At 42.6% G+C, this 19,928-nt stretch overlaps 2 protein-coding genes across 3 annotated transcripts in view; one reads left to right on the top strand and one right to left on the bottom strand.

The window, feature by feature from the left end:
- Positions 1 to 7,616: 7,616 nt before the first annotated feature.
- Positions 7,617 to 11,144, top strand: LOC133451187 (putative uncharacterized protein BRD3OS). Its single transcript, XM_061730153.1, has 2 exons — positions 7,617 to 7,790; positions 10,315 to 11,144. Exon 2 carries the CDS (start codon positions 10,415 to 10,417, stop codon positions 10,712 to 10,714), a length of 300 nt encoding a protein of 99 aa, XP_061586137.1. The 5' UTR covers positions 7,617 to 7,790; positions 10,315 to 10,414; the 3' UTR covers positions 10,715 to 11,144.
- A 3,399-nt stretch (positions 11,145 to 14,543) lies between these two features.
- LOC133450765 (bromodomain-containing protein 3-like) overlaps positions 14,544 to 19,928 on the bottom strand; it is a 36,983-nt gene continuing 31,598 nt past the window's right edge. For both annotated transcript variants that reach the window (XM_061729625.1, XM_061729626.1), the window contains exon 12: positions 14,544 to 15,174. In XM_061729625.1, coding sequence (XP_061585609.1) covers positions 15,059 to 15,174 — 116 coding nt within the window. In that variant the 3' untranslated portion in view covers positions 14,544 to 15,058. The remainder of the gene's footprint in view (positions 15,175 to 19,928) is intronic.

Genomic DNA, 19,928 nt, shown 5'->3' with positions numbered 1-19,928 from the left:
CTACGAGTAAACCTGCACCCTGGGAGCGGAGAGCTCTGCCAGGAACATAAGGCACTATCAGGTCTTGCAAATAATGCGGCTCTAAGCCGTTTTGGGCTTTATATTCAAGTAATAAAATGTTTAATTGGATTCTAGATCCAGACCTGCAGGTCCTTTACGGACCACCAGGGTCTGGATCCAGACCTGCAGGTCCTCTACGGACCACCAGGGTCTGGATCCAGACCTGCAGGTCCTCTACTGACCACTAGGGTCCAGACCTGGACTTTCTCTACCAAATAGTATGGTCCGGATCCATTTACTTTCTTGGTAAAATGTTTAACATAACAGCAGACATAAACATATTTACAGTCTTGTACAAAAACAGTTTTGGTTTCCATAGGTACAGTTCCTGGGTTTCCGGTATCCGGTAATTACCGGACTCTGACTGGTAAAATCTGCCTTAGTCCGGTATAGAGGGTACGCATTGATGTCACTTTCCCACTGGACCAGCCCCCTTACCCGCACTGAGTGGCAAAAACAGCTGCAACTAGTGGAGAAGACGGGATAACAACTGATTATGGGCTTAAATTAGCGTCAGTTGGACTTGACAGTGACCTGTACAGTTACCCCAAGAACCAGTGGTCCATGGACATTAATATTTGGCCACGAATCCAGTTTCCTGATATTTATATCTACTTAATTTCTACACCGGGGAAATACACGAAGCAAACCTTGAAGGCTTACAAAAGTCTTTGTCCGACTTCAAGGCAGGATTTGTTGTAGAAATTAAAGTGATGAGGACACCGAACTTTATGATTTGACCGTTTAACGTTAGCTACCCAAAAATCCAACATTACCTGATACAAAATGGGAACCGCAAATCCACGTTTCGGTGCCTGAAATCCAGTTGTTTATGTGAATTGCAGCGACCCATTTGTCTCTCTTAAGCTTATTTTTCGGCAGTCTGTAAAACGATAACTCCGATTTCTTTCTAAATCTATGAGTACAGTCGATCGCACAACAGCTCTTTCCCATTTTAGATGTTTTCCAGTTGCTCAAACTGACACTTTACACTGACAGTCAGTCTTTCTGACACTCAGTGGGCGTAACCCGCTGTGAAGTCGCCTCTGTGACGTCATGCACATTCCCTCTATTTTTAAACCCCTTCGGTCAAAATGTCAGGTGAAAATATTCCCTCCAAGCACAATTGGAATTGTATTAAAATAGGCAATTTCCAGATGTCATTTTATTAATAAAATGGATCTTATTTTGTCATGAATGTGTAGGCCAGACATATGTGGAACGAAACTTTTTCTTTTTTTTTACACGAAACAAAGCTTCATTTATGCTACTCTGACTAGGCGTGCATCAGAAATAGCGGGAGGCCGGACATGTTGAAAAAAGCTAATCTTAAAAACTATTTTCTGAAACCTGAAACATCTAAGGAGGAGGATGCCGATGAGACCGAGATGCAATCTGAAATCACAGAGACTGCCACAGATGATGCCCCGACTCCAGCTGAAAAGAAACAGAAAAGTCCACGTTCCGGCACGAATGGAAAGAGAAATGTCCCCGGCTGAGGTACGACATCACCGCTGGATCAGAAAAAAGGTTTTGCAAACACTGCAAGAGAGTCGGCGGTACGCTGCGTTATCAACATATGAGCCAGTCCAGATGTGTTTTTTTTGAAAATTATTTCATCTGAGAAACGGTAGGCCTTCAGTTTCTGCATGTTCATGATTAAAGAGCGCAGGCTTGTGCAATATTTATTTATTTATTTATTTATTTATTTATTTATTTATTTATTTATTTATTTATTTATTTATTTATTTCAGAAGTCCCGCAAGTGAGTTAATTGACGGTACTCCTTGTGTTTCATATGGCTGCCTACTTTTCAATTAAAAAAATATAGCCTCAGCCTGCAAATCCTTTATCATTTGAGGCTTCAGATAATATTTCTCTGGTAAATTGAAAACCTGCCGGTCACATTGTCCAGTGCCAATTTGTTCTGGGGGAAACCCTGTACAGTTCACAGCTATGACAAGTGTACAGGGTTTAACTTATATTTGTTATTTTATATAATTATACCTGTTGAATACATGTGTAATAAGGGGTGTGGTGTTTTGACTGATGGCTGGTACAGCCAATCGCCATCATCAATTTAGCAGCACTGTATTGAATTGTAAGCTGTTAATAAAGATTTAACGGAGCTTTATCATTCATATCTTAAAGCAGCACATGTTTTTGGTTGGTCCGGACGGATCCAAGGACCAAGCTCTTTTCTAAACGTAGACTAAAAAACAGCAGACAAGGGTCACGTAGCTTTCTAAAGACAGGTTAGAGGCCTATTTTTCTTCATACGGGGGAACAGCCATGTGAATTAGCTTTGGCCACCAGCTTCTTCACAGATTCTCAGCAAACATCTGCAGACATTTACAGCCATGTTTCCATGACGAAAAGCTTCCTGCTGCCTGTAATTTGGTTCATACAATCGACTGGTTGCTTTAGTGGGCACGGTAGCATGACAGTTACGAAGGAGAAAGTGATAGTGGCTACCCATTGACTGAGCCGACTGTCAATCAAAGATATTAGAAAAAATTTTGATGTTTTATATAAACTCTCCTGGTGCGGTCCCAAAAAAAAAAGCATCCTTCTCAGAGTTGTCATAGGCATGGAATCAAAGGATTGAGACTGTGCAAAGTTAATGACCACTGAATTTAATGCAACCACTGAAGTTACAGTTTTTCACAATAGTTTAAACACATTTCCTGATAGACTACCTCACTTTCTCAAAACTCTAAACAAAAATTACAAAACTCACACACAAAATGCAAAATCCTACACTTCTCTTGCAAAAGCACACTCTACCCTCAAAACAGTGTTAACTCTTCACTAAATGGTATTTCCTTCTCAAATGCCAAACACATACATCATTTGAGTAGACATTTCTAAGCACCCACTGAACACTGATGTGCAGAATGGAAGACACTATAGTATGAATGGAAAACACTAGATGAATGCCTAGGTAGAATCATGCATTTGTATGTTCAGTGTTACTCCTTCAGCTGTTGGATGTAATATATCACCATATAGTATTCTTATGTATAGGCTACTCAAACAGAAAACAACACACAATTCTCTAACAAATAATATTTTTACAGTACAGTATTTGGACTCAAAATGTGCAGTCCACTGGACATCACAGCAAGCTGTGGATGAAAACTTGACAGAAAATAGAAACAGAACAAAGGTTTTAGGCTGCATCCTGCCTTTCATCCCTAGCTGGCCACAGGACCTCGTCCACGTCGCAGGCGATGTTCTTCCTGGCCAAGCAGCGGGGGAAGAATCTCCTACACCTTGACAGGCCTCCACAATGACATCACCACATGCGTCCTCCATGGCCTGCAGCAGTGGGATCTGTGTCTGAGGGTTTCTCTCGTATACCTTCCATCTCCAGGCAGAGAAAAACTCCTCAATTGGGTTGAGGAAGGGAGAGTATGGAGGGAGATATACAGTAGGACAACAACTTCTGGATGGACCCTGAACCACTCACGGACCAGAGCAGCCCGGTGGAAACTGACATTGTCCCAGATAACAACGAACCTGACCACCTCTGTGTCCTCCATCTGGTCTGGCTGGACAATGATATTGTGGAGCTGGTCCAGGAATGCTAGAAGAAGTGCAGTGTTGTAGGGGCCAAGGGTGGCATGGTGATGGAGGACGCCGTGGTGATTGATGGCAGCACACATTGTTATGTTCCCTCCACGCTGGCCAGGGACCTCTGTGATGGCATGCTGGCCGATGATATTCCTCCCTCGGCGACTTCTTTTTACAAGGTTGAACCCCGCTTCATCAATGAATATGAATTCAATGGCAAATTTCTGATTGCATGTTGCACAACAGCCATTGGAATTTAGAAATGTGACTGACTGTGTGTTCTGTGTGAACAGCAAGAGAGGGAATTCAGGAAGAGTGTGCAGGATATTGGGAATTGTGTGTAGTGTTGTGAGAAATGTGTGGTATGGAATGGGAATTTGAGTCTAGAGCAGTAAATGTGCTTGGAGTTCAGCAGGATTGGTTCAGCCACCTGAAACATGAGTTTCAGGTTGTGCACATTGTGTCTGATGTTCCAATAAATGTGTTTAAACAATTGTGAAAAACTGTAATGCAACCACTGAAGTTAATGCAACCACTGAAGTTAATGCAACCACTATTCATACTGCAGAAAAGAGCCATAAGGATAATTCACAAGGCTGGTTTTCATGAACACAACAATTCCTTATTCTTCAATTCTAAAATAATCAAATTTTATTGACATAGTAGAATTCCAAACCGCACAATTCATGTATAAAGCTAGGAACAACTTATTACCATCTCACTTGCAGGAAATGTTTTATGACAGAGAGGGGGGGTGTGATTTAAGGGGTACTCTAAATTTTAAGACTCGTAGAACACGAACAACTATGAAAAGATTTTGTATATCAGTCAGTGGAGTTAAACTATGGAACATAATGGATTTAGAATTAAAATAATGTCCAAACATTAACCAGTTTAAAAACAAATATAAAAACATGATTCTCACAAGGTACAAAGAGGAAGGGGTTTAATGGCCTTTAGGGGCCTGATATAACACTATTGGGTGAATGGGTAGATCTGTGTATATTTATGTACAGAAATGGGCAGCAAATGATATATGTGTATGTATATGTATATATATATATGTATATGTATATGTATATGTATATATATACATAGTGTAAATAAGTATATTTATATAAATATCTATATGGGCATATGTGTACAAATATATAGAAATATTCAACTATGTGTATGTATTTAGGCATGTATAAGTATGTGTGTGAGTATAATTACAGTATATAATAGTAGTAATAATAATAATACTGTTACTTAGCAGTGTGAGTACAGTGTGTGAATATTTATAAATACAGGTTAAATGATCAGTGAATGGGGGTAGGACTAAATAAGTTTACACGTCTTCCTACTCCTTTTTTGGCACATGTAAATCAAGTTAGCAAGTTTTAAAGGATGAAATTCCTTGTTTTGTTTTGTTGTTGTTTTCTTAAACTTCTCATGAAATGTTACTTTTTTTTACATGTACAAAAATAAAATAAATCAAATCAAATCAAATGAGATGTGTACCTGCTTTACTCTACTGCTCTTACTTTTTAACAACTTGTACTTTTTATTATTTTACCTCTTTTCTCATTATTTTATTTGTTATTTACTGTTTAATTGTGTCTTGTCGCTTTTAATATTGATGTAAAGCACTTTACATCAACATGTGTTGAATCGTGCTATACAAATAAACTTGCCTTGCCTTATTATTAGCAATATATTCAAAGATATGGTACAAAACCATGAATAGTAATCAACAGTCAGCAGTATATAAAGTTTATATAAAGGGTTATAAAGTACGACAGTAGTTGTACTTTATGAAATCTATTTTCAGAACTTCGGACAGGCCAAATACAACATAATGTCCCTTATCCAGTGAGTGTAAAGGGGGGCCGAATCTTTCCACCTTAATAAGACAGCTCAAATGGCATTTAATGATGAAAATGAACTCGTTCTTCGTTTGAAACCTGGTACGGAAGACTGACTTCCAGAAATTATCCAGAGAGGGACAATTCAATTCAATTCAATTCAATTTTATTTATATAGCGTATAATACAACAAAAGTTGTCTCTAGACGCTTTCCAGAGACCCAGAACATGAACATAAACATAAACATAAACCACCGAGCAATTATTACATAAACAATGGCAGGTAAAAACTCCCCTAGTGGGAGAAAAAGCTTAAGCCAAACAGTGGCAAGGAAAAACTCCCCTTTAGGAGGAAGAAACCTTGAGCAGGACCAGGCTCATAAGGGGGGACCCTCCTGCCGAGGGCCAGACTGGGGGGTCGGGGACGGCAACAGCACAGCAGGCAGGTGGAAGCAGCAGCGGGATGACCAGGGGTGGGGACCGCAGGCCAGCATGCAGCTCCCGAAGCTCCGGCCCAATCATCAAGTCCCAGGTTGGGGTGCAAGACCAAAACCTGTGGATTAACGTAGGAGCTGCACTCCTACACCTGTCACATGTTGTGTCCACATTTAGGTAAATCCACACCAGTTTAACTTTAGAGAAGTGTACCCGGTGGACAACTTTAAATTGCAGAAGTGCGTGGCGAGCACACGTTGAGTGCTAAATATGTCAATTTCTGCTCTAAAATTGGATGTTTTACCTGGAGGTGAGTTGAGATTAACTCGCTCTTGCGGCCTCTAGTGGCCAGACGAGGAACACTGAGGTAGATGGTTGGTGTTTGCATAGACATATAAAAATGTATATATTTATGGGTGTTTGGGCTGAACTCCCAAGTATACTGTGCAAACCTGGAGGAATGACATCACTGGGGTTTATCCAGTTTTTTATTTTATAAATCTTTATTGACAAAAATCACAATATACAGTATAAAGATCACAATGTACAGTGAACACTAAACGGGTGGAACAGAGAACAGAAGAGCCAGGGGTCAGTGTATTGTATAAAAACTTTGGAGAGGGTGAAAATATTCAGTCTTAATAGCCTTTTGATTAGAAGAATCAATAAGTGATTTAAAATAAATTTCCATTTCCTTCTGAAACACAACAAAACAACGTTTTTTGTTAATGAATTTACTTTTATGTATAAAACATTTTGCCAAAATTAAAAATAGATTTATTAAAAAGTTACATTTTTCTTCTTCTCTAGGACATATCAGGAAGCCAAACACAACATTTTCCCAAAACAAAGAAAAATCTTCGGTGAGATGATCAATAATAAATCTACCGAGGTCTGCCCAAAATGTTTTTGTGTAAGAACAATGCCAAAACATATGTAAAACAGTTTCTGGATAAAGGTCACAAAATGAGCAGTTTGTATTAATGTTTTTTTATTTTTTTTTTATTTCTGCATATAATGACTGGCCGGGTAATGCTTATGGATCATTTTGAAGGATACCTCCTTAATCTTGTTTACAATTAAAAATGTATGAGGGAGCATCCACACTTTCTTCCAATTAATATTTGTAATAAATTGATTCCAATAAGCAGTAACATAAGGGATAAAGACAATGTCTCTTTGGAATAGAGCACGTATTTTCCTATTAGTATTTCAGGGTGTAATGAGAAACAGATTTTGACTCTGGAGAGTCAATTGAACTGGGGAGAGAAACATGTCCAAGTGAAGGCTTGTGTTTACTGTAAATAACATCAAGGTGCCTGTTGGAAATGCATTAATAATAACAGCATATTCCTTTGCTTGGACTTGGAGGTTGTATCTAGTTAAAAATTCATTGTAAGAGAGCAGTGACCCCTCCTGTCTCACCAGCCAAATCTGACTCTGAAACCAAGTCTCAAAGAAAAGTTATCTGTTTTTTGAAATATCTCTATTATTCCAGACGATGTAAGTGTGTGGCGAAAAGTTATGCTTATATATAAGAGCCCAGGCCAGGAGGACCTGCTTATTATCCAGTTCTTCTTATGACTTTAAAGCATCCTGGTTATGTCCGACTAGTCAAACCTGCAGCAGCGGCGTGCGGAACCTTTGTTCACATGTTCTTTGTCCCCTCCCGGACTAGCCTTAAGACGGACGGTTGTCATAGGTTACGACGGAAACTCTCGCTTCACGGTGGGAGCTAACGGAGCTAACGGAGCTAAGGCAGATCTACTTCACCTGAAACCCGTCACCCCCTTCACCCCCCGGTGATCCACCGGAACCGTCCGGGACGAGGAGACCGACGGCCCAGCGGGTTTTATTCACGTCATTGAGAAGGTGATTATCTTTTTCTTTTTTTTTCTCATTTATAATTTTTATTTTTCAGAATGAAGGCAAAAAAAAGAGGTTAACAAACACCACATTTCACATAGCAAAAAGAAAAACATTACAATGAAAATAAAAAAAAAAATAAAAAACGATGACAACACCACAAGATAAAGACGAGGGTTTGGGGTAAGGGTTGGTACCGTTCTATAATACATCCATGGTTGGTACAGATAAACTTTAGAGATGATGGAGCCTCTAACGTCAGTTCAGGTCCAGCTCTAAAAGAAAAACAAGTAAAATAAAATAAAAAGCCTGTGACCAACACAACAGTTCATGTTATTGTTCCATTATTGTCAAGTGTTCTCTAATGACAGTCCATGTTCCAGACCGGATATCAGTACCACTCAAGGTGACAAAACTGGCTTATAATTTTTGAAAAGATCCATGTCTGTAGATGATATTTTGGTATGATAACCTTCCTGAGTGGCAGCTGGATCATAGTTATCAGCTCATGAAGTCATCCACCCCCTTCAGTAAATCAGGAAGGTTATCATACCAAAATATCATCTACAGACATAGATATTTTCAAAAATCATAAGTAAGTTTTGTCATGGATTTTTTTTTGTCACCTTGAGTGGTACAGACAAGTGGAATTTTGGGCTCTGGCCCCTGGACTAATGGGGCAAATTGGCCATTGAGGTTGCCTTTTCCATTGACAATAAATCCAAAAAGTCCTTCAGCCAATTGTATTTATTACAGCAGCCAGTCTGGCTTGTATTGGTCGCAAGTATTGTCCTCTTCACAGACAGAAAAGCTGGAGCAATGATACGGTGCATCATTTTTACATGTATATTTTCCACTGCACTCCCAAATAAACAAACAACAGGACATTGAGGAATATGAATGTTGAAAATAGCTTTTAAAATGTCAATTACTTCCGACCAGACTTGTTCGACCACTGGGCAGAACCGTAGTAAATGCATAAATGTACCAAGCTCACCACCAGAAGGTGATTATCTTTTCAACTGTTGATTTCACTGGACCAGACTGACCAGTACCAGACCAGTAACCAGTACCAGACCAGTACTGGACCAGACCAGTAACCAGTACCAGACCAGTACCAGACCAGTACTGGACCAGACCAGTAACCAGTACCAGACCCAGTACCAGACCCAGTACCAGGACCGGGGACAGCACCAGGGATAGCGGACCTGCAGAGTCTTAATCTGGGATTTACAGCCCCCGCCTCATCACCATGGTAACTGACGCTGACGTCCTTTTAAAACCCAGTTAGTTCATTTAAACGCTGATTATTGGAAAGTACCTGGATTATATAGTTGATTGGGTGTTTTTTAAGGAGTTTGGAAGAGCGGAAACAACTGTTTTGTATGGGAACACAGGCGAGTCGTGGTTTCAGTGTGGTAAGTGGATTAAGTTAAGACGCTTCCCATGAAGACGGCTCCCACTGCTCTGGTTCTGGTTGTTGGGGCTGGCCTTTTAGACCCACGCCCCCTAGTGGAAGTAAAATAACTAAACCAAAACCAAAAATCTTAAACGTAAACACACTCAGATCTTGCAGGAGAAAGAGGTTGAGGTTGAGCCGACACCGCGGTATTCCAGACCATCCGGCCTGCTGGAGCCGGATCTCTCTCATAGCTGGGAGGGAATATGTCAAAAATCATAAAAATTGTGCACTTGGTGACAAGTTTTTGATATTTGGCATGGTGTAAGTTATGGACATAAGGTTTTCAAAAACCACCGCAAACAAATTGGGATGCCCCCTAGTGGCCGGTTTGCAAAAAAAAAATCACAATGGCTCCCACCGAAAAGACCAAAGGTCACAGCTTCTCTTAGTCCTAGATTGTTGTATATTGTCACTTTCTCTACTTTTTTGGTGCTAGGAATTCAATTCTGAGATATATTTCCTATTTCAAGGTCAAATTTAAGTTTCAAGGTCATTTTTTTGCCCAAATATCTCTAGAATTAAGTCACATAAAAATATTGTATAGGGCTCTAGACCCATATTTTCACCCCCAAGGAATGCAGCTTTCTGTTAATTGGACAAGTCACTATCACTGTAGTGTCAATCTCATTGGGTGAGAACAGTGGCTTCATTCATTCATTCATTCATTCATTCATTCATTCATTCAGGCTTACGATGAACAGAACCTCAGAACTAAGTCACAGTGAAAGAATAGGATTTTATTGAAATAACACGAAAAAAAACATCAGCTGTGCATATTTAAACTCACTTAACACCTACAGTGCTGCCTCTATCTCCTCGCTTATTGATTCATTTTGATTCATTCTTCTTTTCTGCAAGTCAGCCACTAGGGGGCCATCCCAATTTGTTTGCGGTGGTTTTTGAAAACCTTGTGTCTATAACTAACACCATGTCAAATATCAAAAACAATTTTCATGAATTCTCTCCCTGCTTTTAGGAACAAAGACTTGGTTGACCCGTGTCGTTTCCTCTCTACGTCTGCTCCAGACCTGCAACCTCAGTCACCTTTGTCATGTGCTTCTCCTTCAGGTTTGTGCCGGGTCCGGGTAGAGCTGAACCGGTCCGGACGTCTTTGAGCCGTCTCCCTCCTGGAACCGTTGCTCCGCAGCATGCTGGTCCGCCGTCCACCATGTCGGACTGTGACCCGGACGCTGTAGAGGAGCCGGGCCACCCGGCGGGCCCCGCCCGCCCCCCCCTGGCAGCTAAGGCCCTGTCGGAGACGTTTGTGCGGCTGCGGTACCAGGACGCGTCCCTGCTGATCTGGCAGCAGCAGCAGCAGCAGCAGCTTGCGGCGGCGGCGCCGTCCACCTACCTGAGCCGGTCCCAGTCCAGCTGGTACAGCAGCTACGGGAACCAGGCCGTGCTGGTCCGGGACAAGAGGGGCCTGCAGGGAGCAGACGGACAGTCCAGGATCTGCAGCCTCATGTAGACCTGAACCGGGAACGTGGGCCGGACTTGTACCGGCTCAGACCTGGTCCTGAACTAGAGCGTTGTGGAGGAAACGCCACAGAAACGGCTGAATCACAGTTACAAAGCAAGTCTGGGTTTTCAGAGACGCTTGAGTTCAGGTTCACCCTCGTAGTCGGGGACCCCCGCACTCCGGACACCTGTCCAGCCTGAACAGAGCGACAAGCGTCCTCCCAGAATGCACTGCACTGACCTCAGGTCTGACTACGCACCTTTCCAAAGTGATTATGGGAAATGTAGACGCTCAGGTCAGGCAGGATCTCCGTCATGTGACCCAAGTCTCCAAAACCGCTATTAAAGTGCTTTTAGAAGATGTGTAGTTTTGTTGTCCTTCTGGAACAAATACTGACTTCATCCTGCACCTATAGAGGGAATGGGCATGACGTCACAGAGGCAGCATAGACTTTCAGTTTGAGCAACTGGAAAACATCTAACATGGGAAAGAGTTGTTGTGCGATCGACTGTACTCATAGATTTAGCAAGAAATCAGAGTTATCGTTTTACAGACTGCAGAAAAATAATCTTAAGAGAGACAAATGGATCGCTGCAATTCACAGAAACAACTGGATTCCAGGCACCGAAACGTGGATTTGTGGTTCCCATTTTGTATCAGGTAATGTTGGATTTTTGGGTAGCTAACGTTAAACGGTGAAATCATAAAGTTCAGTGTCCTCATTAAGGCTGAGTTTTGGTTCTGCGTAAAAAACGACGCCGTGCCTACGCCGTAGGGTACGCCATCACTGACGTGCACCTCCCAAAAATTGTAACTACGAGTCGAGCGACGCAGACCACACGCAGACGAGAGGGCTGTGATTGGTTCGCTTGGTAGCAACGCATTTCCCGTTTCCGGTTTGAAGCAGTCGTGAACTTTCAGCACTCTTTTCTTCGTGTATGTGTGATTTTTTTTTTTTTTTTTGCACAATAGTTGTCCTTATCTCTTTGATTCACTGTGACCGGAAAAAGTCGGATAAACCATTCAGGAAAAGATCGCGAATTAGCGGTCACGGGGAGTACTGCACCGCGGAGAAATGCAGTGACGGAGAAGTCCGAAAGGTTCATGACGGCGTCACGGCGACGGCGTAGGCACGGCGTAGGCACGGCGTCGATTTGACGCAGAACCATAATTCAGGCTTTACTTTACTTTCGTCAACAAATCCTGCCTTGAAGTCGGACCAAGCGTCAAGACTTTTGTAAGCCTTCAAGCTTTGCTTCGTGTATTTCCCCGGCGTAGAAATTAAGTACATATAAATATCAGGAAACTGGATTCGTGGCCAAATATTAATGTCCATGGACCACTGGTTCTTGGTAACTGTACCAAATATTAATGTCCATGGACCACTGGTTCTTGGTAACTGTACCAAATATTAATGTCCATGGACCACTGGTTCTTGGGGTAACTGTACGGGTCACTGTCAAGTCCAACTGACGCTAATTTAAGCCGATAATCAGCTGTTATCCCGTCTTCTCCACTAGTTGCAGCTGTTTTTGCTGATGTTTCACCACTCAGTGCGAGTAAGGGGGCTGGTCCAGTGGGGAAGTGACGTCAATGCATTCCCTCTAAGCGGTGGGGGGGCTCTACGAGGCCACGCCCCCCAAGCTGTGCACCTGAATGAGAGTCCAGCCGCTTCCTCAGTTTACATGTTTATTTATGAAAACAAATTAACTCAGAAAATAAGGATCCCATATCAGTAATTACATCAAATAATTCACTTGTTGGTTTTCGTCGGTTCGTCCTCTGCGTCCATCTGTCTGTCTGTCTCTACTCTATCGAGCGGAGTCCCGTCTACGCCTCAGACAGCTACTTTACAGCTACTATACAGTGCTCAAACATACAGAAGAAAGAACGTACGGCCGGAGTGCATGCAAATACATAAAATCACTCTTTTTCCTTTTCTTATTAAAATACAAAAATTAACTATTAGCATCAAAGCTCGACCATCAACTAAAAACAAACAGGAGGGTTACTGTGGCAACAAGCTGTCCGTCCGCCCGGCGCGGACCTGAGCGACTGCTGCAGGGGTTTTCGATTTGTCAGGAAAATGTCAAAAATAAAAACCAAACGACCGTTTTAAAAGAGCAGAACGTCTCCATGGCTACCCGGTAAATCCACACAGGGAAGCCGTGGGGAAAAAAAAAGAAAAGAAAAATTAAGAAAAAGAAGCCTCGGCGATTGTTGACGCTCCAGGCGGCAGTCTACACGGAGATAACGACACCCGAGAGCCTCAAAGTACCAAACACCAACGTTAACCTGTCAATCTCAGAGGAGGCGGGCTCTCAGCTGGATCTCCAGCCAATCAGAGGCTGCCGTTACGTTTGGCTGCATCAGTGTGGAAGTACGTTGTCTAACTGCAGTAAAACTCTGTTTCCTGATGTTTTTTCCTCCTAACATCTGCGCAGGCGTGACGGGAGGACCATGAATGCCTTGATTGACAGCTCTGCTGACCCCGCCCACCTCCCTCCTATTGGCTCTTGACCATGTCAGAGTGGGACGACTGATTTAATGCTCGCCTGCATTGAGATAAAGTGGGAGTCCACAGAACTGTTCAAACATTGAGTGGGGGGGGGGGTGTTGGTTTCTATTCACGAGGATAAACAGAAACCAGTACAACCTGATGAGGGCGTCGCTTCGTTGAAGTTCACGTAAAAACGAAAAAGACATTCAAGGACTATGATCTACGAACGTACAGAAGCGCGTTCACTTGTTGAGGTTTTGTGTTCGGTGATTGACAGTCATGATTGGCGTGTCCAACACGACCGGGACGTCTCTGAGCTCTCCGCTACGCGTCCCGGCGGTACGAAGACGAGAAACTAATCCTCCACTGAGGGAAGGAACGGAGCGGCGGGGGAAGGGTTTCTGCCTGGGTTTATCTGTGGACATGGTGACGACTGGAGACGGAGCAGAGAAACCAACGAGCGGGGAGTTTGAGTCTGCACCGGCGTCTGGGGGCGTGGCTGGGAGGGGGAGGGGCGGGGTCCGGACAGGACAGCGGTACAAAGACAGTTTGATATTGAGAACTTTATAAAGACACAAACAAGTTCAGCACACGACCCAAAAACTCAAACAGGAGATCAAGGAAATTGTAGTGTTAAAAAAATAAAGTTCATGTCACTCTCTGCGGAGCGGGCCGCGGCTGGGCCGCCCCCCCGCCCACCGATGACCCGGGACAGGCGGGGACAGCGGGGCTCTCTGAGGGGAAATTAATTGGATCCCGGTTCATCGACCCCTCACATGATTTCCTTTTTCAGACACAAATGTTTTAGGACGAGCGAAGGCGTTGCAGAGAGACGGGCCGAGCGTCGCACACGTGAAGACGTCAGGGCCGCTGGGGGGGGTGATGGAACAAGAGGCCCGGGGCGTGGTCTCAGTGGAGCTTCCTTCCTAGAAATAAAGTCCTCAACGTTTTGGCTTTCAAGAAGAAAAACGTGGCCCGGTTCCCTCTCCTGAGGGGGAGACGGGTGGAGGAGCCGCTGCTGAGCTCGGACTGGAACAACTGAGAAAATCACCAAAATCAAGTGTTTCAACTTGTTTGGATCATGATGACCGGGTCGCCCCCTGATGGTGACCGGGTTGCCCCCTGATGGTGACCGGGTCGCCCCCTGATGGCGACCGGGTCTCCCCCCCCGGATGGCGACCGGGTCGCCCACTGACGGTGACCGGGTCGCCCCAGTGATGGCGACCGGGTCACCTACTGACGGTGACCGGGTCGCCCACTGACGGCGACCGGGTCGCCCACTGATGGTGACCGGGTCGCCCACTGACGGCGACCGGGTCGCCCCCCTTACGGTTTCTCTCTGCAACGTCTTCCTCCTGGTCCGGGTCATGTGACACGGACCTCACGCTGCCATAGATACCCGGGTCGTCTCCAGAAGTGAAGGCGTCAACTGAAATAGTCTCCGAAAACCCACAGAGATCGTCCGCCTCGTCTCCCATGATGCTCTGCTTCTGGAATGTGTTCAGAGGCCGCCGGCCGCCCGCAGACAGGAAGAGGAGGAGAGTGTCCACGCATCACTGAGACTCCCAGACCCACAGGAAGTCCATCTGTCCACTGACGTCCTCCTCCTCTTCCTACGACAGTCTGCATCTCTCCAGAAAAAATAAAATATAAAGAAAAAAAACACTAGGAGCTAAAAAGAAAAAAAAAAAAAAAAAAAAAAAGGTCAGCCTATTTACATACAGTCTGTGTGTGTTGGTGTGTGAAGTCAGAAGTTCAGTTTTCTGTTTGTTCTTCATGTAAGTGTACGTGTGTGTGTGTTTGTGTGTGTGTGATCGTAACAGACGTGTGTGTGTGTGTGTGTGTGTGTGTGTTCAGTCTGTGTCGGAGGAAGAGGAGGTTCCTGTTGAGGAGCTGTCATCAGAGGAGGAAGAGGAGCTGCCACTCAAACGGCTGGCCCCGCCTCCCGAAGCTCCCCCGGCTGCTTTCTCTGGAAGAGACAGAGAGAAAGGCAGGGGTTAAAATGTGAAGGTCAACGGTTCTAAAAGCTGAAACCAACACCCCCAGGATGCAGATCCAGACCCGCGTGGGGTCCACTAAAGTCCGGGTCCTTAACGGACTTAACGTTCAGTATGTGGACGACACCTGCTCATCACACAAGTGCTGTTTAAATGAGCTCTACAGATGTTTAGAATCCAGCAGTCTCCACTCCCGCTGGCGTCAGCTGGAACGGATGACAGATGCGCCCACTCACCTACCGGGGACCGGAATCTGCAGATTTTGGGCCTGATTGGTGACCGGCCGGGTCAGCGTTACTCATTTACTTAGTTGGACTGGGGATCCATTCAAATGTCAAGAATCCATTCGATTCAAATTCTTAAGATTCAGAATCAATTATCAAGATTTGATTCGATCTGATTCAGATATTGATTTGGGTATGTGTTATTAAAACAGTTTTTTGAGCTGTTGCATAAATTATATGACTGTAGTTCTGCAACATATTAATACTAGTATTATATTGAGATTCAACAGCAAGTATTGCAGCTAATGATGCTGTAAGGACCAATCAGCTCCCAGAATGCTGATAGAACTGCTTTCAGAAACATCGTGTGGGTCAGAATTACCAAACAGATCCAGGGAGGAAACAGAGACGGAGGAAATCGGTTTTATTTTTTCCCATTTATGAGAATTTGGTTTTTAGCATTTTATGCAAATGTAACCGCAAGACAGTATATAAAGCAAAGAAATATAGACGATTTATGCAATTATAACTGAAAACTTTTACTTTTTCATACCTTTAAACATATTCAAAAGCAAAAACATGGCACTAGTTATGCTCGTGTCCAACAAAACATTCCTTTTTTGGGCATAAACAAAAAAATGTAATGTAAGGTTGAAAAATCGATCTTTAAACATACGAATCGATTTTTAGGAATTAAAATGAGAATCGATTTAGAATTGAAAATAAATGGATCTTTTCAACCCAGACCTATTACTTAGTTATTTTATTCCGGTCCTGTTCGCACATGTGCCATATAATGCAGGGCACCATGTTGTAAATGAACAAACAAGCACAGCCAGCCGACTCCAACACACCCACCCCAGGTCAAGCAGGGCTCCCTGAGCAGAGGTTTACGGCGGACTATCCTGGTTCATATATGATGGTGCTGATGTCAGAGATGTGAGTACACACTAGGCGTGGGTAAAAATATTGAAAAATCGATGCATCGCAATTATCCCCGCCCTGATTCAATATGGATTAAGCAAAGCCTCTGAATCGATTCACCTCCTGGCCAGTGGGGGCGCTGTGAGCAACATTTTCTTATGATTCGAGTTTTGTGGAGTGGCTGCACGCGACCAAACAACAATTAAAAAAGCGGAAAATCTTTCAGATCAGACGTTTGGACTCTTTTGAATTCCCATTTATAGAAGGAACATGAGAAACGGACAAAAGTAGGGTGGTGTGTAAAGCCCCTTTCACAGAGAGCGCAAAGCGCAGACCGCCGACCCTATTCATTTATGTGCTACCGAAGCACAAGACTGGACCGCTCTGCAGCCGAGCTTGGCACTGCGCCTCCCTGCCCGAATTGAACATTTTTTAATCTCACCGTGCCGCGCTGTGACGACATCTCGGTGGGCGCGGCGCAGACCCCGCTTTATGTGAAAGCAGCTTAAGTTGTGCCAGGCAGAACTAAAATACAACAGCAACGGGACAAACCTGCGGATCATGTTGAGACAGAACTGTCATGTTTTTTTTAATTTTAACTTTTGTACTACAGTCCAAATGCACAAGTGAGCCATTATGGTGCTGCTAAGTTTAATTGCTCAGTTTTATATGTGAAGTTAACATGCCATGTGTTATAGGCATGAAAATAAAAATAATGAAAAATTGCCAACAGGTATTTGCTGTATTTCTACGTCTTACTGAATCGATATCGAAGCATTTAAATCAATATCGAAATCGAATCGAAACCTAAAGAATCGAAATCGAATCTAATCGTGAGGTTCTTAACAATCCCCAGCCCTAGTACACACTGCTGAACGCTTCACAGCTGGGCCGTGATGACAAACGGATGCACATTACGGGTTAAAGGGCTACGCCCCATATTATAAACAAGTTAATTCCTTTGTATTAAAGGTTGACTTGAGCGTCTGTATAGCAGCGACATGTGTGGAGTATGCACATGGTAATTCTACGCCTGCCTTATTGTTGGTGGGGCTCTGTAATTACACCCCCAACCACTAGGTGGCAGTGTAGGTTATTTCTTTTGCATCAATGTAGCTCGCGCTGTCCAGTTTCCTTTTGTTGACTTCCTGTATGTAGGTCAGACAGCAACAGAGCAAATAAAGTGTATATTTCAGCAGTTGGAGCGGATAGATGTTGTCCATCAGTGTTCACAGATGTCGCAGCAAACTATCATTTAAAAACAAGGAGGAAGATATAGCGGCGACAAATCTGAAAAAGTAGACCAGATTTCCCGATCACGTTTTCCAGCTCTGTGGGGGGATGTGTCGATGTAAGGTCCATTCAACAGTAGGCGTGTAACAATATATCGTGCCACGAAATTTTGCGATACAAAAACGTCACGATACGTGTCGTGGAGGTGACAAACTGTATCGCGATATTGGGTTATTAATATTAATCTAACGCACATCCAACCACGCGTGCCGACCGCGCCTCGACCCGCGGACCAAAATCTTACTCCGCTCAGAAGAAACTAGTACCGTTTTGCGGTCCCGTTTTGAGCTCTGAACCTTTACTTATGTAAGGTTGGTGTAGAGTTAAGCCCTACCTTATTAAATTAAACCTTTTTAATAGGATAAACACAGGGACAACTTCTGCTGAGTTCCAGTGTACTTTAATGTCCCTCAACAGTGTAGGATTTTAGAACATCAACACAGCACCTAGTGCCGTACTGTGGCGTATCACTCCGCCCAATCTAAAACAGACTAATCACTACAGATAAACTGACTAGTGTCATTATAGTCCCTGATTTACATCAGAATATAAAGAATATATTTATAAAATAATGAACCCTGAATTACCAAAATAACCTTCTTAACAAAAATAAATCTCCTCTTACACTTATAAGGTGAGCATGAATCAATCTTTTTTATGATGTAAAATTGTATGTATTTATTTACTTTTATTTATTTATTTAATTTTAGTTGTTAAATTTCTGGAAAAGAAAAAAGTCAAATCATACATGAGAGAAACTATTCAGTTTGTGGCAAAATATTTTTATTGTATGAAACTGAAGATCATAATGCAAACCTGACATTTACTTTTAGTTCAGTTGGTGGAAAATGGTTGTCCTGGCTTTCTCTTTAAAACTTAAACAGTTATAAAGCATTACAAACTGGAACAATAGGGCAAATGCACAGCATTGTTTTGTATTTTGTGTCTTTCAAATAAAAGACAATTTTTTCTAGTCATATGTTCCTCATTCAATGTTGTTAAAAAAATACTGCTATAATATCGTATCGTTATCGTGAGATTAGTGTATCATTACACCCCTATTCAACAGAGAAGCAAATTAGTCCCAATCTGAAGTGGTCCTATAGTCTCTTTGGTGTGAAATCTGGTTACACGAGCAAAACCTTTGCACTTCAAAAGGAGGTAAAGTCAGTGGTGGACAGTAACGGAGTAAATTTACTTGAGTACTGTACTTAAGTACATATCCAGAGGATTTGTACTTTACTTGAGTATTAGATTTCTTTGGTACTTATTACTCTTACTTGAATACATTTCCAAGACACATATTTTTACTTTACTCGAGTAAATTTCTAGGAAGGCTGAAAAGTACTCGTTACTTTCAGGTCTGCTCTTTTTTCTTCTTCCCTAAAATCCTATTGGACACAAGCTGTTTTTGTCAAAGGAGGAGACCTATCACAGTGCACGCTCTCCACTGGGATGTACGTAAAGCTGAAATACGTCAAGCCTCTGAATGGCTGAATGGGGAGACAGTTTGTTATGCTCTATATTGCTATATTGTACTGGTACATGTCCTTCCTGTAAAGTTAAGTGACTTCAACATTGAGTTATTGAAAGCAGAGATGTAGTTTTTTGTAAACAGTGGTCTTTGAGGGGGATCCAGACTTAGTTGGATGGTGCAGGTTCATTTGGTTTCAGTTCATGATTGTTAATAAACTCTGCATCATCTGCTGTCCTCTTATGATCCCATTCATTTGATTTGTTTTTGGTGTTTCTGCAGGTTTTATATAACATTGTGGTTCTAAAAGCAGCACATCAGTGCAGCTGGTTTCAAAGAGTTAATTCTCAGAAACAAGAGTTAAAAGATCCTTTAATTAATTTAGAAAAAATATAGTAATTTACTGATGTGGAAAATAATAAATTTACTCTTACTCTTACTTTTACTTAAAGTAAATTTAAAAGCATTTACTTTTGGATACTTAAGCACCTTTAAAAGCAAGTACTTTTCTGCTCTTACTCGAGTAATATTTTGACTGAGCTACTTTTACTTGTAACGGAGTAAATTTTGACCAGTAGTATTTGTACTATTACTCAAGTACTGGGGTCGAGTATTCTGTCCACCTCTGGGTAAAGTTATGAAAAAGCAACAAACTACATACATTCACCTGACCTGGAACCAACTGATAATATTCAGTAGTCGACATTTAAAGTGGATCAAAAACATGTTATACACAAAAATTCAACAATATCCATTCTTGTCTTTGGAGAACATTGATAAAATGTTTGATCCAATTTAAATGAGTACTATA

Source organism: Cololabis saira, chromosome 9 (genome assembly GCF_033807715.1).
Source record: "Cololabis saira isolate AMF1-May2022 chromosome 9, fColSai1.1, whole genome shotgun sequence".
In the NCBI taxonomy this organism is placed as follows: domain Eukaryota; kingdom Metazoa; phylum Chordata; class Actinopteri; order Beloniformes; family Belonidae; genus Cololabis; species Cololabis saira.
This window is presented reverse-complemented; position numbering and strand designations above follow the sequence as displayed.